The sequence below is a fragment of the Catharus ustulatus genome, chromosome 16 (assembly GCF_009819885.2).
Source record: "Catharus ustulatus isolate bCatUst1 chromosome 16, bCatUst1.pri.v2, whole genome shotgun sequence".
Taxonomy (NCBI): domain Eukaryota; kingdom Metazoa; phylum Chordata; class Aves; order Passeriformes; family Turdidae; genus Catharus; species Catharus ustulatus.
In genome coordinates, this window is record NC_046236.1 from 13,148,659 (window position 1) to 13,176,016 (window position 27,358).

The following is a 27,358-nucleotide window of genomic DNA, read 5'->3' on the forward strand; positions in this document are numbered from 1 at the left end:
AGCCCAGCCCAGCCCGGCACAGCCCAGCCCGGCCCCGGCCCCCTCCCGCCCCCTCGGCTGCTCGGGAGAAGCGACACGGGGAAAACAAAGGCGACCTCCGGGAGGGGAGAGCCAGCCCCGCTGCCGCCCTCAGATGTGCAACGAGGAGGAGGAGGAGGAGGAAGAGGAGGAGGAGAAAAAAAAAGAAAGGGGGGTATGGGGGGACTCTTCCCGGCCACAGCAACCTGCGCGATCTCCCTCCGCCCCCCGGCAGCTTTAAGCACAGCTAAAAATATCCCCCACCCTCCCCGCTGCCACCCCCGGGGGATCAAATAGCAGCAGATTTGAATTGAAAATGTGAGTAAAGCATCGGGGAGGGGGAGAGTGCCGGCACAACCCGGTACCCACGGTACCCACGGTACCCACGGTACCCTACGGCCAGGTCCCCCCGAGGGTCCCCGTGGCATCTCTGCCCGCGCCGGGGCAGCGCCATCCCCAAGGAGCTGGTTTGTTTGGCTTTGCTTTTATTTATTTGGTTGGAATGATTTATTTTTTTTCCCATTATTTTCCAGAGGCCCCAGCTGGGGTGCGTGGCTCTGCCTCAGCCCCGTCGCTGCCGGGTGCACAAATCCAGCACCCCACCATCCCTCCCTGCTCGGGAGAAGGGGGACAAAGCAGCAAGGCGAGGATTAAGGACCCCCAAATCTGCCCATCTCCATCCTAAAGCCTTCACCCCTCCCTCCTCTACATCACTCAAGCAGGCTCCTACAGGAGGTGACATCCCGAGGTACATCTGAGGTCAGGCAGCTCAGAGAGGGGACAAGAGAGGTGACGGGGGTTTGTGTGGGTGTCACCCCTGCCCTCGCTGTGCCAGGGACTGCAGCCACCCTCAGGCCAGCAGCTGAGGGACAAGAAAGGAGAGGTCAGCAGCACCAGGAGGAGCAGAGCCTTGGGCACCCCAACACCACCTCTCCCTGCTGAAGGTGGAAAAGGGACATCTTGACAAGAAGGGTTGTGCTCCTATGGCCATTTCCGTGGGAAATCGAGCACACACAGGCCTTCCAAAAGCCAAAGCAGACAAAAAGGAAACAGTCCCTTAATTCAAGGCAGGAATTAATCCCAGCACCCTCTGCAACCCCTTCCAAAAGCAGCTCAATCCCTCAGAGGATGCTCCAGGTGCAGCTGCATTGTGGGGTGTCCCCAAGGCACACAAGAAGCATCCCAGGAGCCAGCAGCAGGTTCAGCCTTCCTGCACAATTCCCACTGTGGATGGAAGACACCAGTGGGGACCAGGCTGGTGGCAACAGGTCAGGAGGTGCAGGGGCAACCAAATAAACCCCATCTTCAGTAGGATATCTGGGGCAGCCAAGCCTTGGCTGAGAGTGGCAGGTCCAAGCTGAGATGCAGTGAGATCATCTCTGAAAACCTCTCCCACGCTCTGCTACTTAACCGGGAAGATTTTTTTTCAAATTCCTTTCCCAGATGATGAGATCTGGCAGATCCTATGTCAGGATTCTTGTGCCCTGCTGTACCTGTTCTCTGGGCCTGAAGAGGAGAGGAAGAAGAAAGGACATTAAATCACATTTAAGAAAATAACCCCCATCCCCCAAGCCCCCAGCCCACAGCCGAGGGTGCTGGCAAGGGACACCTGAAGCAAACCATCCATCCCAAAATAGATCCGTCTCAGAGGGCAAAAGGCAAATTGAATGAAAAATAAGTTACTATTTTTGAAGCCTGAATCCAGTTGTTATGGCAACCAAAGCCTCGAGCATCGTGCTGGGGAATGGCTCCAGCCCCAGCAATATCTCCAAACCTGGCAGACGGAGAATCACAGGCAGCCAGGGGCTGCTCCAAGGTGGGCAGTGGAGCTGTCCACGCTCACACCACCTGTACCCCACTGGGATGTGTCCCCTCCCTGCACAGCAGCTCTCCTCATGCACTCTGCCCACGAGCCCAGCTTGTTTTTCTTTCCTCTCCCATCCCTGGTGCACTCCCCAGCTCGCAAAGATCTGAGAAATTGTAAGGGTGTTAAGGAGAAATTCCAATATTCTGGGGTACCCTGAATAGAGTCGGGGTTTTTTTAATGTCACCAAAACTCTGCAGAGTTTTGCTTTAGATGAGAAATGGCTCATGAACCCAGGGATGTTTTCTTCCTTCATTCTGATCTCTTCTCCCTGGTTACCAGTGACAGGATCTGGGAGAACAGCTGGAGCTGTCTGGGGAAGTTTAGTTTAGATAGTAGGAAAAAATTCTTCCCCTAGAGGGGGTGAGGCACTGAACAGGCTCCTCAGGGAATGGTCACAGCCCCAAGGCTGCCAGAGCTCCAGGAGTGTTTGGACACTGCTCTCAGGGATGCACAGGCTGGGATTGTTGGTGTGTCTGTGCAGGGCCAGGAGCTGCACTCTGATCCTTGTGTATCCATCTCAGGATATTCTGTGATTCTCTGCAGGATTCCCACAGCTGTGCATTGTCCCCAGTGAAATGTTCTGGGGGATCCCAGTGTGAGGATCCACAGCTTTGCAGTGATGGCAGCGTTGGGCTCCCCTGGCAGCACATGCTGTGATCCCATTTCCCCAGGCAGGGACACTTTCCTGCACATCAAACTGCCACAGCCAACAGGTATAAAAGAGACAATTTGAGATTAAAATCTGCCATCAGTAGGAAAAGGCTCTGCAGGAACAAAGATGCTTTGGATGGGCAGAAAGAGCTACAGGACACGTGGATGTAGTGGCAGCAGGTGTAGAGGAGGCAGAGGAGAATGTGGGGGACAGGACTGGCTCTCGTGGACATGGCAGGGTGGATTCAGGGTAGCAGGGAGCTGGGGCACGGCCTCTTGGGTTTAGGCCATTTGGAGGGGTCCCTGTGCCAGAGCTGGAGGGGAGCAGCTTCTGCCTCCCAGGCTGGTGAGAGAGAGGATCCATCACTCCACACTGCTCCATGAGCATCACTCTGGGGCCAGCTGGCTCCAGAGGCACAAACCCAACACCTGATGGCTCATATTTGTGAGATTTACCCTTTTCCATACTAATCCCTTGGTTTTGATCCCGTTTCCAGAAATCGCTTTTTCAGTTCTGGGTGGGGGTTTTTTGTTTGTTTTGGTTTTTGTTTTGTTGTTTTTTCTTCCCTGCAATTTGTGTTATCCACTAGAGGATGCTTAATTGAGCCTGGCTTTGGACACTGCCAGGGCTGGGAGGGGCATCTGCAACCTGTTCAGTGCCTCACCAGCATCACAGTGAAGAATTCCTTCTGTCTATCTATTTCCCCTTCCAATGTGAACCCATTATTCCTTGTCCTATTCCTACAAATCCTGACCAACAGCCCCTTGAGATACTGAAGGCTGCTTTGATCTCTCCATGCAATTTTCTCCAGGCTGAACAGCCCCAGCTTTTTTTTTTTCCTTTTTCCCAAGCCCGGAGCCCCCGCTCGCTCATCTGCTGAGCCTCGGGGACACCCCGTGGCACGAAGCGGAACTGCACAGGCACGGGCGGGCGGGAACAGCGCGGGGTGTGACGATGTGACCGCGTGCCACCGTGACAGGACCGTGGTGGCCGCGCTCGCCTTGGGGACAGCGGGGACACGCCCGAGCCGGGGATCACACGCACGTGCCGAGTCTCCCATCCACCGCCGGCCGCGGTGGAGCCTGCTTAGCTTCGCAACGCGTTCCGCTCGGCGCCGCCGCGCTCGCGCAGGCGCGCTGGCCGTACGGTGGCCGGGAGGGGCCGCAGGGCGCAGGCGCGGGGGCCGCTCCGCCGCCCGCCGCGTAAACAAGGGCCCGGCGGGGATGCGGCGGGGTCGGGGCGGCCGCGGCTGAGGGGCGCAGCCTTCCGGAGGTGTTTCCTCGTCCTCCCCCCGCCGGACGGGGGTGGCGAGGGCCGTCCCGCCATGAACTTGGCCGGGCAGAGCGGCGACGCCGGCAGCGGCCATCTGCTCTTCGCCAACTTCAACCAGGACAACACGTAAGGGGGCCGGGCTGAGGGGGGCCCGGGCCGGGGAGGGGGCAGCGGCCTGGGGGTCCCGAGCAGGCCTGGCCGCGGGGTGCGGCGGCGTGGTGGGGTCTCCCCGGTGCCGCCCTTTCCCGTGGCGGGGATCGCTGGTGGAGCCGCCTCTTGCTGGGGCCTCGGGGCCGGAGCGGGGCCGGGGTCCCCCGCGGGAGGAGAACCGGAGCAGCCCCCCTGTGCCCTCCGGCTTCGCTGTGACCCCGCGGAGCCAGGCCGCTCCTCCCGCGGGGACACCCAGCTGTGGGGCAGCGTGGTGCCCTCTCCTTCCCCCTGGGGAACTTCTGCTCCTGCCTGGGAGGCATCGCTGGCTGTTCCTTGGGGAAGGGGTCGGAAGGGGAGCTCCTGCTGCTCCTCGCTGATGTTCAGCCCTAGGAGGGCCTGACATGAAGCCCCAGGACTTCTAGGACGTGCAAAGACTTCATCTGAAAGTTCCTTAGAGCTGTCTTTTCATACAGTTATTTTATTGTCACCTGCTATGTTGAAGCAGGAAGAGTTAGGCTTGGAGATGTTTTTATGAGCACGTGCTACTTTTGGTTTTGGTTTAGAAAAGAGGCCTTTCTGTGATCCTTGAAACTGCGCTTCCTTGGGCTCCGGATGGTTCAAGCTGCACGTCTCGCAAATTACTTAATCATTGCAGCATATTTAGATCAATTAGGGCATATTAATTTTTATATGGGGTATTATAAAGCAATGCTTTTAATTTAGGAACCTCCTATTAGTTTGGATTGGAGCACTGAAGATCATTTAAAGAAGAATTTGACTGTCTTAAATACCTGAGAGATGAAATGGGGGAGTAGGAGCTGAAAGAACTTGTACTCGAGAAAGGAGTTTTGTTTTAGGAAGTGAGTAAGAGGAAATGATCTCAGGTTGGCATCACAAAGTGTAGCCCACGTGTGTGGTGGAGGGTTTGTTTTTTTAACAGCTTGTTCTTATTGCAAGCAACAATATCTTACCCTCACGAGGGAGATCTGTGCCTGTCCTCAGCACGTCCTGTAGCACATGGGAGTTGGGAAGGTGAGAAGGTTATTTCTGGTGACTGCCAAGCAGAGTTACATCACAGCAGGAGAGACTCTGCCTGCTTCTGTAGGTTTTGTTGAGGGTGAAGAGATGAGCAATTGGAGCTGGGTAGATTTGAGACAAGAGATTCTGGCAGTAAATGACTTGTGGTAAATTATGGTGGGGAGCAGTAGTGCTCTGTGTGTTTGCAAGTAAATCATTATCCATATATTGATTCAAGCCAGAGACTTCTGCAACTGCTTTTCACATTTTTTCAGTGGGTGCCATATAGAGCTCACTCTGTCCATATAAAACATGACCAAGTTTTGCTTAGCTACCATTCATTTTTTACCTATTACTGGAAAAAACCCAAGTCATTATAACTAGGGGATTTGTCACCTCTTTCTTCTGCAGTTTATAAAGGCCATGATAAAGTTTTTGAAGTTCAGCTCTGTTCTCCAGTGTGGCATCTCTGCATTTTTAGTTGCACCTTAGCTTTGGGGAGACCTTTATGTACCTAAAGATCCGTGAGCTGTGACAAAAAAACCTCAATTAATTTGAACAAGAGTTCAAATGCAGATTGACTTGAGAACAAAACCAAGACAGAAATAAAAAGAAAGCAAATATAACATAAACTTACTTAAATGAGTTTTGGCTTGTACACCTTGAAATCTTTCTTCAAGTAGTGTAAAGATAATTGCTTTATAACATCAAGTTTATAGGGAGAGAAAAGGGACACCTGGCTAATGATTTCATTCCTCAGTTGGGTGTGCTGCTGCACTACTTTTCCCATTTCATTTTTTTAACTAACCAAAAAATGTTATTTGATAGCTGGTTTGGGTTTTGGTTTTGGATTGGTTTTTTTTGTATTTGGTATTCTGATATCCATTGTGTCAATAAATGATGCTTTTAAAAAATATTATTTATATAAAAATCCCCTTGAGATTAATTTATGAGAATTTTGGTGATGTATCTTTTATGTGAGGCAGACCTGCCCCATAGATCTTTGCAATTCCAAGTTTTGTCTTACTAGGTCTTTTGTGTAATTTTAAAATATTTGTGAATTCAGGTATCTGATGTAGAAATGACAGAAATATCAAAAGGCTCCTGTTCATACTTTTGTCTCAAAATTCTGAGATTAATTTAAAAGGACACTTAGAGATAAATGAGGTGGTGGATGATGAGGAATAATCTCTTCTTACTAACAGTGTCTTAAATAAAACTCCCCAAGAAAAGTAGTGAGTATAAAACCAGTCTTGCAGATGCCTTTGTGAGCAGCTTCCCAGTGAAACCCTTGTCTGATGTGGTAAGTGGCCCAAACAACCAAGTTGCATTCAAGTTCCTAAACTGAATAGAATTTAGAATAGAATTTTTTGGAAGTTTATTTAATTTTTTTTTCTGTTTCCCACCCATGATCTCTCCTAGTTTGTTGTTTGAATAGAGAAACAAGAGAGCAGCTCTCTGGGTTTATAGTATTCTATTTTATATATCTAGGAGATCACAGTTTACCAGGTGAGAAGAGCTGAAAAGAACTTACTAGGAGTGACTTACACTTTCCCATGCTGGGCCTCAGAAAGCTCACCTGTTTTCAACTTTTACAGGTAACTGGAGCCCTTCTCCAGACAGGCAAGGTAAACAAATGTATGTTCTTTCAGGCAGTATATGAAAGAAAAGCTTTGTTTATGTCTGCCCAGTCAGTAGAGCTCACATCATGCTTTAAGGTGCTTCAGTAATTAGAAAAATTGCTGACAGACAAAACTGGAAAATAAGTGACATGGGCTCATTGTTGTTACTACATTTAAAGCTTTTACCTTCACCCTAACAAGGTGCCAGTTCCACTCAGGCCTGTGTCTTGCTTACCTGCACAGCAGAACCAGTTCTGAAAATAAGCATCGAGCTGACTTTTCTTTGGTTTTATGAAGATTTGGTAATCAGTTACTCTCTCCTGTAGGAAGATGAGCTTCATGGTGGCTCTCAGTCTTGGGAAATTGGATTGCTGGTAGTTATAAGAATGTTTCATCATAGAAGTTGCTTCTGCTTTTCCCAGTTGTTGCAATCCCTGGTGACTGAAGCAGATATCCTCTATCCTGCTTTTAGTCCCTTGGTTTTCCCAGACTTGGAATATTCATTCATGGATGCTGTGTGTAGTGACATTGTCTCTTGGAATAGTATCTGCATTATTGCAAGTGTTGTCTTGCCTGTTTATCCCACATTGCCCTAAGCTTTATTTACATGAGAGTTTTGAATTACTGGCTGGGACTGGAACTCTGCCTGAAAACACTTCACCTATAATGCAGCAGAAGCGGTTGGTTTGTGGCTTCTCTTTGATATAATGTTTTCATTAAGTAAAAACACAGAGAAGGGTATTTTCCAAAGATGTTAGTGTGCTTGTTTTGGACCTAGCCCTTTTCCCCAGTGAATCAATCATTGCACAACTTGGCATGACTGGCATTCTCTGATTGAGAGGCAGAAGCTCCAGCTTGCAGATCAAAGTGGAGCAACCGATTGGAATTCGGGTGTCCCAGCAAAACCAGGCAGTGGAAGCTTGTGGGTGGCCTCGGTGCTAGGTAGGTTTTACAGCTGTGAGTCTTTAACAATGGATACTTGGGAAGAAAAACCCCAGTGCAGTTGGTATTGCTTCTGGGAAAACTGCTAAAACTGAGCACAGATACATTTATGAAAAATTAAACAGCTCACAAACTCGTAGCAGCTTTACATCTCTTAAGGGAAGTGCTAATGGATTAGAAGTTTGTGACTTTTTAAGCAAAGCATAACTTCAAGATCCCAAAACTTGTATGTATCTGTATAATAGGTAAAACTTTCAGTATTGAAGCTGTTGCACAGGTATTCTCTGGAAGTACTTACAATTACAAATATGCACACATTTGCCCACACTCACAAAAAATAACCCCACTGAACAGCCTGCTTGTGAAATAAGGCAAGTGGGCATTAGAGAAGTTTTAGTCATCTTTTTTTTTTAAATAAGTAATTGTGTGACAGCATTTGGAAGCAAAACAGTCACTGCAGTTTTGAAAACAGACTCCTGATGAAAGGGGAAGAGGAAATCTCATGTTTGGCCTTCTAAGGAAACACTGGTTTGTGCCTTACTGGCAAGGATTTCTTCAGGCTCTGCTTTCATTTATGTGGGGAGTTACACAGGACATGTATCAATCCATGTATTTCTTCTATCCAATTTAATTCTGCCCTTTATTTCCCAAACAAATCGATTTCATTCTACATGGTGAGCAAATGCTGCTGTCTCTATATGCATCTGGCATGTTTTGTGTCCTACAAGTTGCATTCTCATCCCCTTACTCTTTGATGTTTGGAGCTCTGTAGTAAACTGCTTGTGGTGGGAGGAACAAGGGTTAGGTGCTGAGCATTCACTCCTCTGCCTTTGTTTCTCCTAGGTTCAGGTGTCCTTCACCCGTGATCCTTGAGGACAGGAGAGCTCTCTATTCCAAGGAGACTTTAAAGCTAAACACAGACCAAAAAAAGGAAGGACAGAGCGGTCACGTAGCTCCTACACTCAGGGAGGATAGCTGAGAGAGACAACCGTATGTTGTGTTTCTTGCTGTTGTTGCAGAGGGCACAGCAGCTGAGGGGGGCTGCTCAGAGGAACTGTTCCTCACTGTGTGACCATTTGGATGGGGATTTGGCCCAAGAACAGTGATATTTATTTGGATGATGGACTTTCTGTTGTCCCAGAAAATGTTGAGTGATGAGCAGGCATAGTCTCCTTTTGGTGTAGCAGATTTAAGTTTGTGGGTTTTCTTTTAATATAAGAATAATGGGAAAATCTCCTGTGGGTTGTCAGAATGTTGCTGACAAAAACATTGAATGTATGAAGTTCTGTGTCTCTTTTCCAAAATAATGACCTTTGATATTAAGGCATGTCCATGAGATGTTGCAGCAGATATTTTGGAGGGGGAAATAAAGCAAGGTACATTTCCTTAGTAATTCCTTAGCAATTCTTACGTCTTCATTGATTTTTCTTTTATTATTATTATTTTCCCCTTCTTCATCATAACCCAGAATGTTTTGTCTGTGGAAATTTACATTGGTTTTGAAATGAGATGGAACATTAGTCTAATGAGACTGTATCATAATGAAAGTAGGCTTAATTAACCAGTTATTTAAAGTAGTAATGACTTTCAGAGTCATGTTTATGCTGCAGCTGCAATTGATTTAATCTTTGAGAGAGCTGCCCTTGTTAAGAACCTTCTGATTAATGTAGAATATTTCTGATTAGTAGTTAAGGTCCTCTGTGATATGGAAAGGGAAAAACTGGTTTTCTTCCTTCTATATGTATATTAAAGAAACAAAAGAAAACTTTAGGATTCTAACCCAGCTGAAAAAACTTGTTCCTAAAGAGCCAGAGAGATTGAAGCAGCTGATTTCCCACTTTAGGTGAGTGCACTTAGAGTGTCAGCATCTTCCAATGAGTGTGTGCAATCTCCCAGCACTGTTTGCTTGATGAGGATAGTTTTAATTATTTATGGTAGTCACTCTTGAAAATACTATCAAGATTTATGTAGTCTTGGATCAGTCTGCAGCATTATCTCTGCAAAAAGTGGCTAAACACAGTTCCATAAATCATGGCTATATTGATAATTTTGTAGTGAGGAGACAACCTTCATAATGAAATAGCTCAGAGCCTACAGTCTAAAGTGTGTAATAGAGGCTACACATAATAGAGCTAAAAACCCACATGTGTATAGCATAATGTTAGGAGAAAAAAAGGCTGGTTTAGAGAATATTTTTTATTTTCAATTTCAGTCCCTCATCAGCTTCTGAAAATCAGTGATTATAAAGCACAACACCTACGCTGTAAAAGGAGCTTGTGATAAACCACAGCAGCTTCTTGTTACCCACTGTCTATCTGAGCATGAGCTGAATGGTTTATTGATCATATTTCTCCCCCATATGCTTGCACATTTTTTCCAGAGGTGAGGTAATTTTGGCTAGGTCCTTGTTTTGTGGATTTGGCCATTTAGATGGCTGTGGGGTGTCTTAAGGGCTTAAGTGTAATATCAGTGCAGGGGAAGATGAGAGATTTAAATCACTGTGATTATGCTGGTATAATTCAGCCTAGTGGGTTCTTATTACATATAAAAAGCCTTTTTCCAGTAGTTTCATAAGAAGTAATTTAAGACTACGTTTAAAAAAATCAAACCAACAAAGCAACCCCTCTAAAAACAAGACTGCTGTTCAGAAGGAAAAAGGGTTATTTTGCAGTTACACTTGCACTTGAAATGGGTTTAATTATCTTGACTTGAACTGCTCTGTGTAAACAAATAATTTGTGGCTTCACCTCCATCCTGAAACAAATAACAAAAAGCAATTGTCATGGAAGGAAAGGTCCATTCTGTGCTTCTGCATTTTGGGTTCAGTCTAGTGATTTTTATCATGTACAAAATTCTTGTTTGCCATTGTCTACAGCTCATTTGAATGAGGTATAGTCATAGGACAAGAAAAATGGGCTTCCTTACTGCTTTCAGTGATCCTGTCAGTAAAACAGTGATTCAGCAGTATTCTTATTTAAAGCTGTAAATCCAATTCAGGAGTCAGTTCTGCCTAGTAATACAAATAGCTGCTGTGTGGGGTTCTCTGAGGAAATCATCCTGTGTCTTTTGTGGATCATTTATATTGCAAAGAGTCTTGTGAGTCCATTTATTTTTTAACTCTGTGGAGTGCTTGTTTACCTTTGCAAAGTGACAGTTTTAATGTCATTCTTTGTTAAACTTTCTTTTGAAGAAAACTGTAGATGATACAGGAAAAGCTGATTCATTGCTTTGTCTTACCAAATTAGAGTTTCAGGGTTTTTTTTTCACATAATGTGAGTTTTTGTTGAGTTGTACAAAAGTAGTTGGGCAAAACCACTGAAGTGTCTTTGGTGATTAATCAGATGGAGACTGCTGAACATACTGATTTTGTCTGAAGGAAAATTAAATTCAGTATTTCTAGGGTGACTTAGAGGAGCAGCAACAAAATTTTGTTTTATGATTGCTTCTCTATCTCTAAGCCTAATATACTTTTTTTAATATCTTGGTTATTGAATCTGTGGAATTGAATCTCTTGCTTGCATGGTTCATATTTTAATTTGAAGGTTTAAACCTTCTCAAACATAATTTCCTAACCAGATCGTGCCAGTTGTATTTTCTTCTAGAAGAGAAGGTCACACCATCCTACAGAAGTTGATTTTGTAGCTTAATTTCAGAGGGTGAACTATATGAGGAACAATTTTTAATCTTCTGGGTATGCTGAAATTTAAAAAAGACTCACTTTGGAGCCACAAGTGGAAAATACAGAAAGAAGATGAAATCTAGGAATCTTCATTGCAGCATTAATTGTTGCAGAGAATCATCTTGCTGAGTTCAGAAAGGCGTTTTTGGCAGGCTGAATGACACCTTTGGATTGGAGCCCTGTGTTGAATGACTTGCCACAATTTAGGGTATTGAAATGTATTTTATTGAAATTTTCCTCCTGTTTCTTGGCAGTAAGAAATATATGAACTATGAGCATGCTAATGCACTCCTGTGAAACTGTATTGACTGTTAATTTTCTTTATCTGTGGCATAAAATCGTCCTCCAAATGGGGAGGGGAAACAAGAATGAGCCATTGTCCTCTGCCTTGGTGTGTAAAGACCTGCAAGACAGGCTAAAGGTTTTCCTAGCTTAAAATTTAAGACCTGCCTTTGACTCTGGCTGGAAAAGCAATTAAATGGTCTGTGAGCTAAGTGTGAAAATTGAGTAATGGAGGAAAAAAGGGGGTTTAGTCAGTTTTTTAATGTTCTGCTATTGTTCGATCTGTTTAACATCAGTGACTGGCACTTTTGAGAGGGTGCCTCTGATCAAAGATTCAGTATGAGCATCTGTAAGACTGAGACCTAACAATGGAGGTGCTAGAACATCATCACTTAAAGCCAGAGAAAATTAGAGTTGGCAGTCTTTAATTACTTTTTTTTTTTAATATGAAAACTCTTTTGGGATGCTCGGGGGTGGTTACACTGTAAAGAACAAAAATCCCCAGACAGCCCAGTTTAAAAGGTCTTGGAGGTCACCTCTAGTGATGAGGCAATGATGTAATTGGTTTGCATTACATTATTCAAGTCATCATCTTCCCTCCACACTAAAGCTTTTAGCCTGTGTGAAGAAATCACCGGTGAGAATTGGGCACTAGGTTTACTTTAGGCTATGAGCTCTCATTTCATAAATGTGATGCAGAATTCCACACCCACATTCTGTAATTCTGAAGCTGTTTGGTCTAATCAGAATTGAGGAAGCTGTCTGTGTCTGTTATGACTTTTTTGGACAAACTTGTTATCACTTTTCTTACTGAGCTAACCCAGATGGAGGTTTGGAGCTGGGTAATGATCTGTCCAAGGGTAATCACAGCTGATGGAGTTCATGTTCCTGACTGGCTTGTTTCTTTTGCAGATCCCTTGCAGTTGGCAGTAAATCAGGCTACAAATTCTTCTCTCTCTCTTCTGTGGACAAATTAGAGCAGATCTATGAATGCAGTGAGTATCTTTTTTTATTTTTTTTTAATCCCCTCAGTTGGCTTAATGTGGGAAGAATAAGAAATGTTTCACTTTTTTGCAGGTTGTTTGAAATTGGCATAAAAGGAACCTAAATATCACATAAATATAAAACAGTAATTGCAGGCAGGGTAAAACTATGAATCAATGCTCTATATTTATATTTAGCTGGTATGGTGTGATATTTGGTAGTAGCTGTGAGAACTCTGCTTTTCTGATTTTATGTTCAGCCAGGTTTTAGCCAGGTTACATAGCAGCTGGGCATAAAAATAATTTACTCATGTGAGGGAGTGTCTTTTGGGTCTTTATACTGGCTGTTGAGGTATGGAAGCACTAATATACCTTTATGAAATAAGAAAACAAAGCCTCAATTATATATTTTTTTATCCTAGTATTTTCTGTTAGAAAATTACTCTTTAACACGATAGCTGCAGACTTGCTCATCCAAAAGGGTGAATAACTCATCTGAGTTATTCCCATAACTTATCAATACTGATCACAGTTGAGCAGGATCTGAGCTGAAGTGGAGGGAGGCCTGGGGGAGGAGTGGTATCCCCTGTTCTGCCAGCAGTTCATAACTTCCCTTTTTTGAGATGCTAATAAGTCAACTATGAATGCTGTGTATGAGTATCCTTGCTTTCTTGTAAACTCCATGTGAGCAGCTGGTACCAATTGCTGTGATGTCAGCATTTACAGTGAGATCCCATGACAGAGTTGTCCTCAGACTCCATTCCCAAAGTGACCTGACCCTGTGGCATGTTAAGTTTGGAAATGGGGTGTGATTCAGATCACCCATTACCTGGGATGACAGCCTCCTTCTGTACACAGTCAATGGAGAGAAGTCATTGGGAGCTTCAAATTAGGCACCTGTGGTCAGGTTAAATTGTACTGGAGCTCCATCTTCCTATGTGAGTCATGGGCTGGTTGTACTGGTTAATAAGTGGCTTGGATTCCATTTTCTGCTGTGGAGTTTATGTACCTGACCTCTGCAGTATGTCAGGCACTTACAGTGGCTGCCCTGCTATCACCCCAGGAGACTGAAGATGATTCCCTGTTACACAAGACACTGAAAAAATATCCTGCACTGGGCAGGACTGCATCTTCTGGGTAGTCCTTGAGAGAAAAAGTACAGGTTGGATAAAGTGCCGTGTTCAACATGTTGCAATAGCCTGATAAAGGCAGCTGGAAGTTGAATTTTGACCTGCTGATTCCAGTCTTGGCTTCAGACTGTTCTGGGATCCTTGTGTTGACTTAAACTCTTTGATATTTTAAGATTTCTGAGTGCTAAGTCCATGAAAGCTGAGCACAGAGTATGAGATAATATTTAGTAGAGTGTTTTGGATTGGAAAGAACCTTAGAGATCATTCAGTTCCCCTATTCCAGGTTGCTCCAAACCCTGTCCAGCCTGGACTTGGACACTTAAAGGGATGGGGCAGCCACAGCTTCTCTGGGCACCCTGTGCCAGGGCCTTACCACCCTCATGGGGAAGAATTTCTTCCATATACCAGGCCTGAATTTTCCCTCTATGAGTTTGAACTCATTACTCTTTGTACTCTCACTACAAAAAAATCCATTGGTTTGGCCTGTGGAAGCCAGAAAGTCTTGGCTCAAAGCAGATCAAAATATTGAGAGACCTTCAGTTTCTTGTATGAGTCAAATACTTTTCAGTGTTTGACTTGCAAACCATGCCTGTTAAAAGTTGATATGAGGGTGGAGGGCTTCCTGTGCATTGGGTACCTCCTTTCCTCAAGGAAAGGTATCTTGAAACAGGGTGCCTCCCACTTCCCAGTTTGGTTTAAGTGGTTCTGAAGACTTCTTGTGTTGAGTGAGCACTGTTAAGGACCCCTCCTTCTCTTCTGGAAGATTGATCTGCCAGCTCTTGTGTAGGTGTTTAAACTGAGCTGCAGAATATGCCTCAGCTGTCTTGTGTTTGAGAGAAACACAAAAAAAGATGGGAGATGTGGCTGCTCCCATCACTGACTTCTCCTGTGTCTGCCAATCTCCTGACTCCCTGTGCAGTTGATCCCACTGTAAAAACAAGCATTAGATTGGAGGGTGCTTAAAGGCTTAATGAATGCTTCTAACATGCTTCATGTTCTTGGATTAAAATTGGAATAAAGACACAGCTGATCATAATCTAGCTGGCTCTAACCAGCTCTTGTCTGTGATGCTACATGCTTGTGTTTATGAAACTAATCTTGTTATGTGTTTGCTTGTTCTCCCCTCACTGCTGATACTTAATTTGTTTTGCAGTTCTTTTTGTTCTTACTCTGTTTTGAATCTGAGTTTCTGGCAATGCTCAATTGTGTAGAATAAAGGAGATAATACTAATAGAAAAAACCAAAACCTGAGTAACAGCATTGCTATAGGGCTCTAGGGCTGCTAAACATATGATTAATTCAGGTCAGATGAGCACAGGATGGGCAGTATAGCCTGGTACCCTTTTGAATAGTTGCTCTTGGGAAGCATAAATTACTTGGCAGCTGTGGAGTGATTTTATCTCTTCTTCCTGTTAAAGGAAGACAAAGGAGCAGAGGTGCATCCTGTATTTTTAAAGTGAATTTAATTAAATGTCCATCACAAAGCCTTTCTTTAAAGGTAACTGTCTGTATTATAGTCTTTTTGTGGTGAGACTGAAGGATTATCAATACCTTTGAGGCATTTTGCTTATTGAAATTTTTTTCTTCTGTCTGGTGGCTTAGTTGTTGATTGTGCTCTTCCCTGTGTGCCTTCCCTGCTGCCCACCATCAGTGCAGCATAGGACAGCACTTTTTCCATATGAATCTCTGCTGCTGTTGCTCTTCTGAAATACCAGTTCTCCTGCCTGCCTGGGAGGGTGACAAATCCCACAAGTTGTGTCTGAACACTTGTCCCTGGATGGGAAAAGAAGCTGTGCTTGCCCTGGAGCTGGGAGCAGTCAGACTGTGGGGTTTGGGTCTCTGTGTGCTGGTCTTCTAACTCTTGTTAAAGGATGTCATCATTTTGAAGTACTCCAGGCTAAGATGGAAAGCTGATAACCCATCTTATAAAATATTTGAGAGTCTTTTATGCAGCTGCTCTGATTCAAGAACACAGACCTCTGCGTTTCAAAGTCTCTGCATACATTTATTGAAGCAGATTTTTGTATTTCTTTTTCATGTGTTTTGTATAGTATCAGAAAAATGGAGAACAATTCCTTGAAAACAAAGTAATTACTAAAATGCATTATCTCTGTTGCATGAGAAAATTGAATTTTCAAAGCCTCTGTGAGCTGTTATGTCTTCTCTGGAAAAGTACCATATTAAATACAAGATGTAGATAAAAGTCAATTATGCAGCATGGAGTACTGAAAATGCAGGGTATAAACCTGCTCCTCTTTCATAAGTAGGCTGTTTCTCTCAAAAAATGTAGGACATTAAATACTTTGTGTGTTCATTTTCTTGCAATAACTGCCCAGAAAAAGCAGTTTAAAAGCAGACATGATGGCAGTGTCACATACTGAGAATGTTGAACAGAACTTTTTTCATGGAATTTCTGTCACTGCTGATGAGAACAGTGCAGATTAATTACTAAATGTTTCTCTTGGCCAAAACAGAAGCCTTCAGAAACAAGCTGGTTTTTTTGGTGCTGTTTTTGTTGTTGTTTTTTACTGGCAGTTTTGTAGTTTGGAATGTATTAAGCATTGAGCTAATCCAGAAGCCAACTCCTGAAAAATTTGTTTTGATGGATCAAGGCCAAAAGCTCAAGTCACTTGTCTTGATTGGGTTCTGTAATGAAAGGGCTGCAGAGCATGGTAAAACTCTCTGCAGCTTCTCACTGCCCTGACAACTGTGTCCACTGTGTTCCTGGGGCTTTGGAGAGGAACTTTATGGGATGGAGAGGGAGGCACAGATGCCAGGATAACTGGTGCTGGGACCTGGCCTCCTGCCAGCCTGGTCCAATGCTGTGCTATGATCAAATGCTCTGAAATTGCTTTTTTTGCCAGAAATCCTGGGCTCTCCTCCCTCCTGCTGTCCCCTCACATAGGGGTTTGTGTTCCTCCTTTGCTTTCAGTGCTCCCATAGTAGAAACACTTGGCAAATGTGATGTTTTATGGCTCTGCATGAATGCTGGGCATCAGAGATTCCTGCACAAATTGCTCTTAGGACCTGTCAGGTAAAAGATGGTATATGTGGAAATGCTAATTGGAGGCTGCAGCAGTCTTGTGGCAAATGAGTTTCACCAGCTTCTCTGAGTGCTGAAACTTTTCTTTCTTCATGGACAGGTAAATGGAAATGCCAAGGGTTTGGGTCATCAGAAACTCTGTCAAGTGTAATACAGCTTTAAAAACAAAAACCAAACACACACACAAAAAAAGCCCAAAAAATGTTTGTTTTCCTAGATTTCTGTAGAGATAAAAGAAAGTTGTGCAATTCTGGAATTTTGCAGTTTTCTGGGTTTTGTAACTTTGGGATTTTTCTCTTGGATTTTGGGTGTGGGGAGTAGACACTGTTCTGAAACAAACTTGTGTGACACCTTGGGGAAGGGGGAGGAAATATTTGGAGATCAGCACTCACTGTTGTGGATTTTCTGCTTTAAAAACCTGTCCCATGTCCCACCTTGACTCTGAACTGTCATGGCAGAATAAACTGTGTTTTTGCATAGGCTGAATCTATAATTCTATGATTTTCTTAGACAGTATTTCCTGTTGATGTGCATCATTCTTCTTCCCTGAAATCTCCCTCTGTATTTTTCCCTTCTCTTGTGATTCCTCAGCTGACACAGAAGATGTGTGCATTGTGGAGAGGCTCTTCTCCAGCAGTCTGGTGGCCATAGTTAGCCTTAAAGCTCCACGCAAGCTGAAAGTTTGTCACTTTAAGAAGGGGACAGAGATTTGCAACTACAGTTACTCCAACACCATCTTGGCTGTCAAACTCAACAGACAGGTGAGTTTTTCCTGGGTGGAAATGTGGGAGAGGGCTTGTGGATCTTATTCTGGCACTTCCTCTGCTGATTGATGTCTCTCCTTTTAGTGACAGAATTGCTGTTTGAAATTTAGTAGTAACTTTCCAAGTGTGGCTTCTCAGTATTTATATTTGGTTAAATATTCCTGGTTTTGTGTTTATTTATTTACTTGGGGAAATACCCTGAGTAAACTGGGCATGCTTTGGGTAGGAGGTTGGACTAGAGACCTCCTGAGGTCCCTCCCAGTGTGAATCATCCTGAATGTGAAAGTATGTAAGACTGACATTTTCTCTTCAGGCCAAAATTTAAAGTTATCTATTAAATTGTTATGGTTGGAAGTACTGCTTGCTGAATTCTTCTCAAAAAATAAAATCTAAAAAATGTCATGCAACTGTTGAATTTTTAAAGTACCTGCAAGCATAGTTTGCTGTATGACTGAACCATTAGTAGGCTCTTCAGCAAATACAGACTTCTGTCTTTAGTCAGTTCATTCAAACTAGTGGGAATGGCATCTAGAGGAGAAAATCTTAATGACTGTCTTTGCCCCCAAAATATGAGGGGGGAGGAGGGGTTTCCTGTTTAAAGTCATGAGAGAAAGAGTGGGTAAATTGATTTCTGGCGCAGGGAGTTAGTGTAACATGAGTAATGTCTAATTAGTCATCCACATGTAGTCTACAAAGTAAATGAGGTGATGAAGAATTCTTACTAAGAATTTTTAAAAAAGACCATTCACAAATGATTATGGATAAGTTATAGGCTTTATGAATGATTAAAAAGTCTTGTCTGTTTTCTCTGTTTAGCAAAAGCAGAAAGTAATTTCCATTATTTCCATGTGTAAATTGGCACAGAATAAGAATGAAGAAATAAGAATAAGGAGGTTTCTGGCTTGCTGACTTAAACTAGTAATGGGAATGTGTTCAGATTGCACTGATGAGGGTGAGGGAAGTGGGTGCAGTGGTCAGTTCAAGTGACCACGTGCAGTGTTTGTGTCAAGAGCTGGATTTTGTGTGGCTTCTGTCAGACCTTTCTCCCCATCAGGTGGGTACAGCCTCTTCTCTGTTGGAAGGTTCCTGCTGCATTTTGGGATAGAATTTTTTAAGATTGTTAAATCCATATGAACTCTATTTCCATGTCACCATTTTGTCCCCTTTCCCTTTTCTAGAGGCTGATAGTATGTCTGGAAGAGTCTCTTTATATACACAACATACGAGACATGAAGGTATTACATACAATCAGGGAGACACCTCCCAATCCTGCAGGTAAATGTGATGGTGGAATCAGCAGAGCTCTGAAAAGTGCTTTTTGTGTCAGTGTCTGAGGTTCCCTGCAGGGAAATGTGGTGGTGTTAATTCTGCTTTCAAATACAATAACAAATATGAGTGTTGTCTGAAAGCTTGCATGTTTGATCCAGCTAAGAACAAGTAGCAGACTCTGCCCTAAACTGCATCCTCCCAGTATTTTGGTCTCCTGGAGTGGATGTGTTGAAATGTTAGAAAACAACAGGAGAGATAAAAACTGGATTTTGACATCACTTGGTGTAGTTAAAGACTTTGTCAGGTTAATGCTTTAGGGATCATGGCAGACATGGGAAGTTTTGCTGTTTAATCAGTTACTGTAACTCTACTGATATTCTTCCTTTTCTGTTTTACATTAAACAAACTTACACTAAATAGTTGGATATACTGCAGGTTGACTCTGAGATTACTCATTTTGTTTTTATTTCTGTTGATAATTTGCTTTATTTTTATTACTCAAGAGCAAAATCAGAAAGTTTTACTGCATAAGTCTTGGAATTTGCCTGTTTATAATCCTGTTTCTGCATCCCTCCTAGGGTTGTGTGCTTTGTCAATAAACAATGATAATTGCTACCTGGCCTATCCAGGAAGTGCAACTATTGGAGAAGTACAAGTCTTTGACACTATCAATCTGGTAAGAATCTTTGAATGCTGTTTCCTCCTCTAAAGATGCAGATTTTGAAAATTATTTAACTTGCTCAGAGAGGAATTACTGGACACTTGGGTTTCTGTGCAGCATCTCTTGTTTCACAGAATGTCAGCAAATAAAATGCAAGTGCTAATACTAGATTTGAATAAGTAAAATTGGGCAAATGGGTGGAACCAAGTAATTTCTATTTGAATTGTCTTCCTGCTGCTTGTGCTGTCTATGTGTATGCTTCAGTGATAATTTTATGTACTTAAGTTACTGAAAAAATATTGATGCTGTTGTCCAGAAAGTAAGGCCTGTACTTGCCTTGAATGTGCTTAAATATGCAGTCACATGTAGCTTTTAACCTGTGCTGTTCTAAGGTTCTGTTTTATTGATTCACTGCAGAGAGCTGCCAATATGATCCCAGCTCATGATAGTCCCTTGGCTGCTTTGGCATTTGATGCAAGTGGTACTAAACTTGCCACAGCCTCAGAAAAGGTAAGGGAGCTTTTGATTGCTTTGCCAACAGTGATAAAAATCAGATTTGTTGTTAAGTATCTTAAGTGTGCACAGTTCCATGTGCAAGTGCCAGAAAAGAAGGCTTACAGTTAAAATGGGAAATCTAAGTTAAGATCTGTTAATGATATTTGACACAATTTCCATGCTGTGAAATGTTGGATAATAAGGTTATTTAAATAAAACATTTTACTCTGGCTGCAATTAGGGCAGTCCTCTGAGTGCTTCTCCCTTTAGTGCAGGATACTTATTAGAAATTAGTTGTCTTGTTTTGATGCTGTCTTCCTAATGAAAACAAGACAGTTAAAATCCAAATAGAGAGAAGTGCCTTGCTAGTCTCTGGCATGTGATGACAAATTGTTCATGTAATGTGTGTAAATTAGAGAGTCTGAAGCCTGTGCTCCTTGAGTAATAACCTTAGACTATAAAGGTATAACTGATTGCATCTGATAAAGGCACAAAGACATCCAAGTGACTGCACTCGTGGTACTTGCCTAGTGTGCTCATTTTCATGACCAAATATGATAAGAAGGGCTGGTTTTGATGCACAGCTTGTTCTCTCCATTAGTAGCTCCCACCTCTTGTTTCTGTACTCTTCAAACACATCCTACAAACAAGCTCCATAAATACTTCATGTAGTATCTGGGCTGTATCACAGCAATGAGTTAACAGCAAAGTGCTTTGCTGCTTCTACTTGTACTCTGCTCACTAGAGCTAGTACACAGTGAATGAACTTGAAATGAAAAATGATCTGTTTATTTTTTTTCTTTGCAGGGGACAGTAATAAGAGTGTTTTCCATTCCAGAGGGACAGAAACTCTTTGAATTCCGAAGGGGAGTGAAGAGGTAAAGTTCAGCTGGGTTAATTACCTGTGCTTATTCCTTATGGTTGATTTCCAATATGTTCAGCAATTGAACTGGCATCCTGAGTTTTTTGCTTGTTTTCATCTTCATTCATCCCTGCATGTATGCTTATAACAGTTTCAGCTTGAATGTTTTCCAATTTCATTCCTTTGGACTTGACTATTCTACAAATCAATCTTGTCAGAACTGTACTCCCTCTTGCCTTTTAAAAATTTATTGGTAAGGGAACTTGTTTAAAGTGGGTCACCTTTTGGAGGATATATTGTATTCTTATAGCAATTGGAGGCAGTACATCTAATATTCTTACTCTCTTCTACATCCTTCTAATGCTGTGGCCATTGATGGCCATTTTGAAATGGTGTTGTGGTTTGTGATAGCAGCAATTCTGTGGTTCCACTGTACTTTGTACAGGGTAACACTGAGTTCGGATTGTTACTAATTGATACCTGGTCAACATCAGAGCTGAACATCATTATTCTTATGTTTGAATAGCTTCAAGAAATTATAATAGAATTCAGAGTGCTTATTATTGAAGGGGTTTTTTTCTTACTTGCAAAGTAGTGGTGACTACTAAACCAGATAGTTTGACTTCCTTGTTTTTCTTCTCTTTTTTCCCAGGTGTGTGAGCATCTGTTCATTGGCTTTCAGCATGGATGGCATGTTTCTGTCTGCATCCAGTAACACGGAGACGGTGCATATCTTCAAACTTGAGACTGTGAAAGAAAAGTAGGTTTCAAAGGTGCCTTAGATTTTTCAAGGAAAAGGCTTAAAAGTTGGCTCTGCTAAACAGAATGAGTTCTCAAAAGTGTGGACAGACTTCTTTTGAACTTTTACTGTAAAGTAAAGGGCATAAGAAGTCACTTATGAATCAGCAACTGCAGCTGAGCTGTGTACTGTTCTCCCACTGAGTAGAAAAGGTGTTTTTCTGCCAAAGAGAACTTGGCCATCCTTCACAGAGCAATGTGGAGCAGTTTTTACATTTTCAGTCACTTTTGTTTCACCTCCTCTGACATCCATATGGGAAGAGCTATCTCAGCAATGTCTTCCAGCTGCATACAGGGACCTTTAAAAGGCACCAAGTTGTAAAATGTTCCTATTTATGATTTGAGAGGACACTGTTAATTCCATTTCAGTGGAAGTTACTGGAAACAATGATTTTCTTAGTGATAAACAGATTAATAAAATCCTGAAGCGTGGCACTTTCCAGTGGACTCTGCTCTTGTATAATGAACGTTATAAAACACAGTATTATATGCAAAAGTATCAGTTTACAATCAAACAGACTTAAATAACAGGCTGAGGTTATTGGAGGACACATTTTGTCCTGTAGCATAAATGAAGTGTGTTAGAATTCTCAAGGATGTTAGTCCTTCTGAAGAGAAACAGCTGTTTAATAGCTTTTAAAAATCAAATGTTTTCAAGTGTTTGCACACTTTTTCTCTTCTGACTTGCAGACCTCAGGAAGAGCCTACAACCTGGACAGGTTACTTTGGAAAAGTGCTGATGGCCTCAACGAGCTATCTGCCCTCTCAAGTAACAGAGATGTTCAACCAGGGCAGAGCCTTTGCTACAGTCAGGCTGCCCTTCTGTGGGCACAAAAACATCTGTGCACTTGCCACGTGAGTACAGAGATGGGGCCTGCACTCCCCACCCTGCTGGCTTGTTTGGGCTCTGGAGAGGCTGGAAAACACAGCTTCATCTGCAGCAAAGCAACCTGTGATCATTCCAGTTTTAGAGCAGTGTGGCAGAGCTAACGCCTCACAGTCCTGTGAGAGGAGGGGGGCATAATGTTTGGATAGGAATAGCCCATTTGTAAGTGTTGTTTAAAGATGTCTTTTAATTTTGAAACTAGAATATTGAGATCAGACCCATGGGCTTTTATGGCATTTGTTTCCATTAGTGCTATGGGGAGTGATGGTGTATGTTGTTAGTGAATTGCAAAATTAGGCAATCCAGCCTAACCATTAAAGAAGTCTTTGAAAGCAAGTTCATATAATTCTTGTCTCTAAAACAGCCTAGCATTCATTAAAGTTAATTTTGAGGACTAAATCTAATCTTTTATGCTGTCTTCCTCAAAGGCAGGTCCCATTTGGCACAGCTACCAAAGTAATAAGCTGAGCAGTTGTAAACTTACTTTGTGGGGGTTTTATAGTTTTTATGCTAAATTGACTTCATGTCTATACTCTCACTCCTCTGATCTCAAAGCACCCTTTAAGCAATAATTAAGCTTTGTAACATTTCTCAAATAAGTAAATCCTTCCCGTTAGAATATTTGTCTCTGGAGTTGCACAAAGCTTGATAACAGGATGGTAAACTCTGAATCTGTTTTTTTAGTGAGTTATATGTAATTGCTTGATTGCTGTGGCATCCTGTTAGCCCCAAAATGTGGTTATGCTGTAAATATTTTACACAGAGTTCTTTCCTGGGTGCTCTAACTATTAACAGCATTCCCTGTCCAGGAACAAAAGTGTGGAAAATAATGCCTTAAAGTCATAGAATCATTTGAGTTGGAAAAACCCTCTGAGATTGAGTCTAACCATTAAACTGTGGGCGGGGAGGAAGCATGCTTTCTTATGTTATTTAATAATCTATTATTTAATAATTTCTGCTCTAAATCTCTCTAGAATCCAGAAGATCCCTCGTTTGCTGGTGGGAGCTGCTGATGGGTATCTGTACATGTACAACTTAGACCCCCAGGAAGGAGGCGAGTGCACACTAATGAAGCAGCACAAGTAAGTCCACATCAGCTGAGAACTGTTGTATTTTATTTCCTCTCAAAATGCAGTTTCTTCTCCAACTTAGTTCTGTTCTGGAAAAGTCTAACTTAGAACAGCTCATTTCTTCAAACTAATCTGTTTCCAGACCTCTGACATGAATGAGTAACTTCAGAATCCCCCTGAGCCTTCATTGCAGGTATCCACTACACCAAGCACCGCTTTACCAGCAGAAACTTAACCCTGTCCCAGTGCAGGGAGGGATCAATCACTGTTCTCTCTGTGCTCCTGTTTCCTCCTGGCACTTTGAGTTGAGTTATTTAAACAAGAATTTGAAACGTGTGACACCATCCTCTTCATCAATAAATGAAGCGGCTACAAACATGAGAAAGATCCTACTCTGACTTCACAGAGGGGAAACTGGCCTGTGAAATTATCCCTGCTCTCTCTCTGCTGGTGTCCTTATTAAACTTCCTTGCACATAGGCCAGGCAGCTGGTGTTCTGTAACAGTTCTGTAGAACTCTTACAGAAATAGGACAATGCACTGTTTTTCAATAAGGGTTGGCAGGAAAAGCTGGGGTAATACAGTCAAATTACTTGATCAACCATAGAATTAAAGATAATAACTCGTGATGATAATTCAGGTTTGCAGCTTTGGTCAACCTACAATTATGGTCAAAAATCATACATTTATCTGAGAATTTGAAGGCATGACCTCTGGTTAGGGATGAAGTGAAGCCTTAATAGAGGGAAGCTTTTACCAAGTTGTTAATCTTTGAAATGCTTTCTCTAAAGGGCTTTGTAGTATCTGCATGAAGCAACTGCTTCTGTTGTGACAGAGCCCAAGATATCCCACAATATTGCTGATTGGGATGGGGGGGTTTAATCATGCAGTCTTGTTTGGAGTCTTCTTTTCCTGCTATGAGCTACTAGGATTTAGATCCTGATGCTGTGTCAGAGGCAAACATGAGGCTGAGGAGTCTTCAGAGAAATACCAAGTGTTGTCAGGTGCTTTCTAGCCTGGCCTCTGGAATAGAGGGACTGAGTTCCTCCTGTTGCATTTCTATATACATAATTCTTGCACATCAGATGAAATATTTTCCTGTAGCTGAAAACTATCTTGGATTTTGCCCAGATCACCTCTCCAGCTAACCCCTCTCTCCCTGGCAGGCTCGATGGCAGCATGGAGCCCGCCAATGAAATTCTGGAGTCTGCATCCCACGACCGGCCGTTGGTAGCGCAGACATACAGTGCTGCTGTGACTAAAGGTACATATGTGCCTTCCTCACCCACCAGGCATGGTAAGGAGAAGGCTGGGAATGGGGCAGGGAGCACCTCTGCCTGTTGCTTCCTTCTAGATGGCTGCGTGAGCTGGTCCACGTCCGCACCGAGCTTTGCGTAACCGCGCGTGCGAGGTGGAGCCTTGGTGAGCAGTAGGAAAAGAGCACTCGTGGTGTGCAGTAGCTTCCTGTAGATGGATCACTTGTCTTGCTGCTTTCTGGGTAGAATTTTGTCTTGAGTTGTGGTTGATTGCTGTAGTGATAGTTTCAGCACATGCCACATGGTTCTTGAGGCAGTTCTGCGCTTAGACTGTGCAAAGCATCTGAATTATAGCCCTGCTCCCTTTTTAAAGATTTTTTTTTATGAAAGGTTGATAAATGCTGCTATTGTTCCCTTATGGGAACAGCGACCTTTTAGCCTGATTCACTGCTCTGTTAAATCAAGAGGATGAGAACTTGGTTTATGCTGCAGCTCTCCAAGTCAGTGGAGCTTTTGCCATGTCTGGTGCCTCACTGCAAAGGGAGGGCAGTCAGCACATACCAGAGTGTACTGCACTGCATCAGTGGAGACTGAAAACACCAGCCTGCCCAAAGCTCCAGTATGCACTGCACACACACACAGTTTAATTTTGATCATGAACTGCACTTGGCTTGGAGAAACACAGTCATGAAACAGAGTCATGATAAAAACAAACATAGGGTGGCAGTGAAACTATTTCAAGTAATGCCTGGTACTTCAGCTCTGCTCATTCACTCTGGATCCAAGCCTTACTTTGTTGCCGCTGATTCCCCAACTCCTTGTTCCTTTCTCTCCAGCCTATACTGATGAACTGGGTGCTGTGGGTGGAACTTGCCTGGAAGATGAAACCAACTCCCTTAGATTGGACGAAGACAGTGAGCATCCCCCCATGATCCTTCGGACAGACTGAACTTGGACCTGTGAACTCACTCCTGAAGCAGAGAACACTGGCTTGATGTTTCTTGAGGAATCTCGTGTTATGCTGCTATGAACTTTGACATGAGTTGGGAGAGAGGATGACAGACTCTTACAGTTTTAAGTCGTAGCTGTAGTTCTAATTCTATACAATTGGAAAAATATATGGTTTTCAATTCAGTGGCTTTTAATCTTGCTTATCTATTTTAGCTGTGTTTATTTTTTTTGTTGCCAAAACCTGCTGTTTGTGCAGCCCTCAGAGCCTACTTAGCTTTGCATGCATTCATGTGCCAAGCAAGCATAGGAGGGGGAGAGAGAGAGAAGCCACTTTATAACAAACTCAAGTTTGTATTTTTTTTATATATGTATATAATATTTAGCCTATATAAGGAAGGAGTAGAGAAGTGGTTCTGGAAGCTGAGACTAGTTCTGCACTGACAAAGGTCCAAATGGTTTCCTGTGCATGGGCTTGCAGGCATACCTAGTGACTGACATGCAACCTTTCAAATGCAATGGCCTGGTTTTTTTTTGGGTTCTCCCTTCCCTTTCCTGGACCATTTTGTTAATTAAAATTCCTTCTGAATGTTGTGTATTTGTGGGACTGTTCTGTTTGTTGAGATGGAAAACTTGGAAGTGTTTCCCTGCATAAGGATATAGAATATAGAAAGTGCCTTTACAGGGAAGGGAAGGAATTGCTGCAGGAAGAAGAGCTAGAATGAGGAAAGGATTGTTAGAGAATCTTGTCTTTGGTACTTGGGTGTCTGTAGCCTGTGGTGGCTGATAAGCTTGTGGGTTTTTGAGAAAAGACTTGGAATGCACTTTCTTTCTTTCCTGTAGTTTGTCCTGTTTTCTTGGCAGAGTAGCAATAATCTTTTTTTATACCTTTTTTAAATTATCCAAAGCAAGGATTCTGTCAGGCTGGAGAGAAGTCCTTGTAGAGTTTGGCAGCCCCACTCTATAAACAGCCTTAAGGTTTCCTGCTAGAAGGCTCTCAATTCTTGCTTCTTCTCAGTCTGGAGCTGAGTGTACTGCTCTAATAGTGGAAGTTCTTGTTTGGTTTTTTTTTCTCAGATGTAAATATAAGTGATTTTGAAAATTTAATTTGCTTCTGAGTTCTCTACTGCTGGATAACAATGCTTTTCTTTTCTTTCTTTTTGTTTGGTTTTTTTTTTCCCCCTCTCATCACAGTACCTCTTATGATACACTCAAGGACTGGTAGTTTCTTTGGCAGTTTTGGAATAAATCCTTAACTGCCTTGACACTGTCTAGGGCTTTCCAAGGCTGAGCAGTGCTGCAGACTATTTTTAGGGTTGTAATGTGCCTTCTCTTTAGTCTTGGATAACAGTTATTGAGCAAGTGATTAGTGAAGTACTTGGTGAGTGTTACTTCCCTTTGCCAAAACAAGCCTGCTTTGCCTTCTGTGTAGCAGTGTGGTTGTTTCCTTTCCCTCTACTGACTGCTTGCAAAGAAGTAAATGTAAAAAGGGGCAAGGAAATTGCAGATCTTGAGAGGAGGACAGAGGGTGAGTGCTCCAGCTGTGTGTGAACTCCCACAGTAGGCAGTGATGTTCTTTGAGGATTCAGTACCATGAACAAGTCTTCCCTGGAGCAGCAGCAGGCAGTGGGCTCTGTCCCCAGAGCCCTGTGGGGCAGATGGGCTTCCCCTGCCTCTGCAAGTACAAAGAGGG

The 27,358-nt window shown here is 43.0% G+C and overlaps 1 protein-coding gene across 2 annotated transcripts; it reads left to right on the forward strand.

Annotated features, from left to right (window-relative positions):
* Positions 1–3,710: 3,710 nt before the first annotated feature.
* Positions 3,711–26,263, forward strand: WIPI2 (WD repeat domain, phosphoinositide interacting 2). 2 transcript variants are annotated; one of them, XM_033073959.2, is made up of 12 exons: positions 3,711–3,935; positions 12,414–12,496; positions 17,249–17,418; positions 18,600–18,696; positions 19,269–19,366; positions 19,769–19,861; positions 20,654–20,724; positions 21,361–21,468; positions 22,197–22,361; positions 23,367–23,474; positions 24,628–24,758; positions 25,554–26,263. In XM_033073959.2, exons 1-12 carry the CDS (start codon positions 3,862–3,864, stop codon positions 25,664–25,666), a joined length of 1,311 nt encoding a protein of 436 aa, XP_032929850.1. In that variant the 5' UTR covers positions 3,711–3,861; the 3' UTR covers positions 25,667–26,263. The 2 variants fall into 2 exon arrangements, with proteins under 2 accessions (XP_032929850.1, XP_032929851.1); XM_033073960.2 differs by having other exon boundaries at positions 3,735–3,935; positions 24,628–24,725.
* The last annotated feature ends 1,095 nt before the right edge of the window (positions 26,264–27,358 follow it).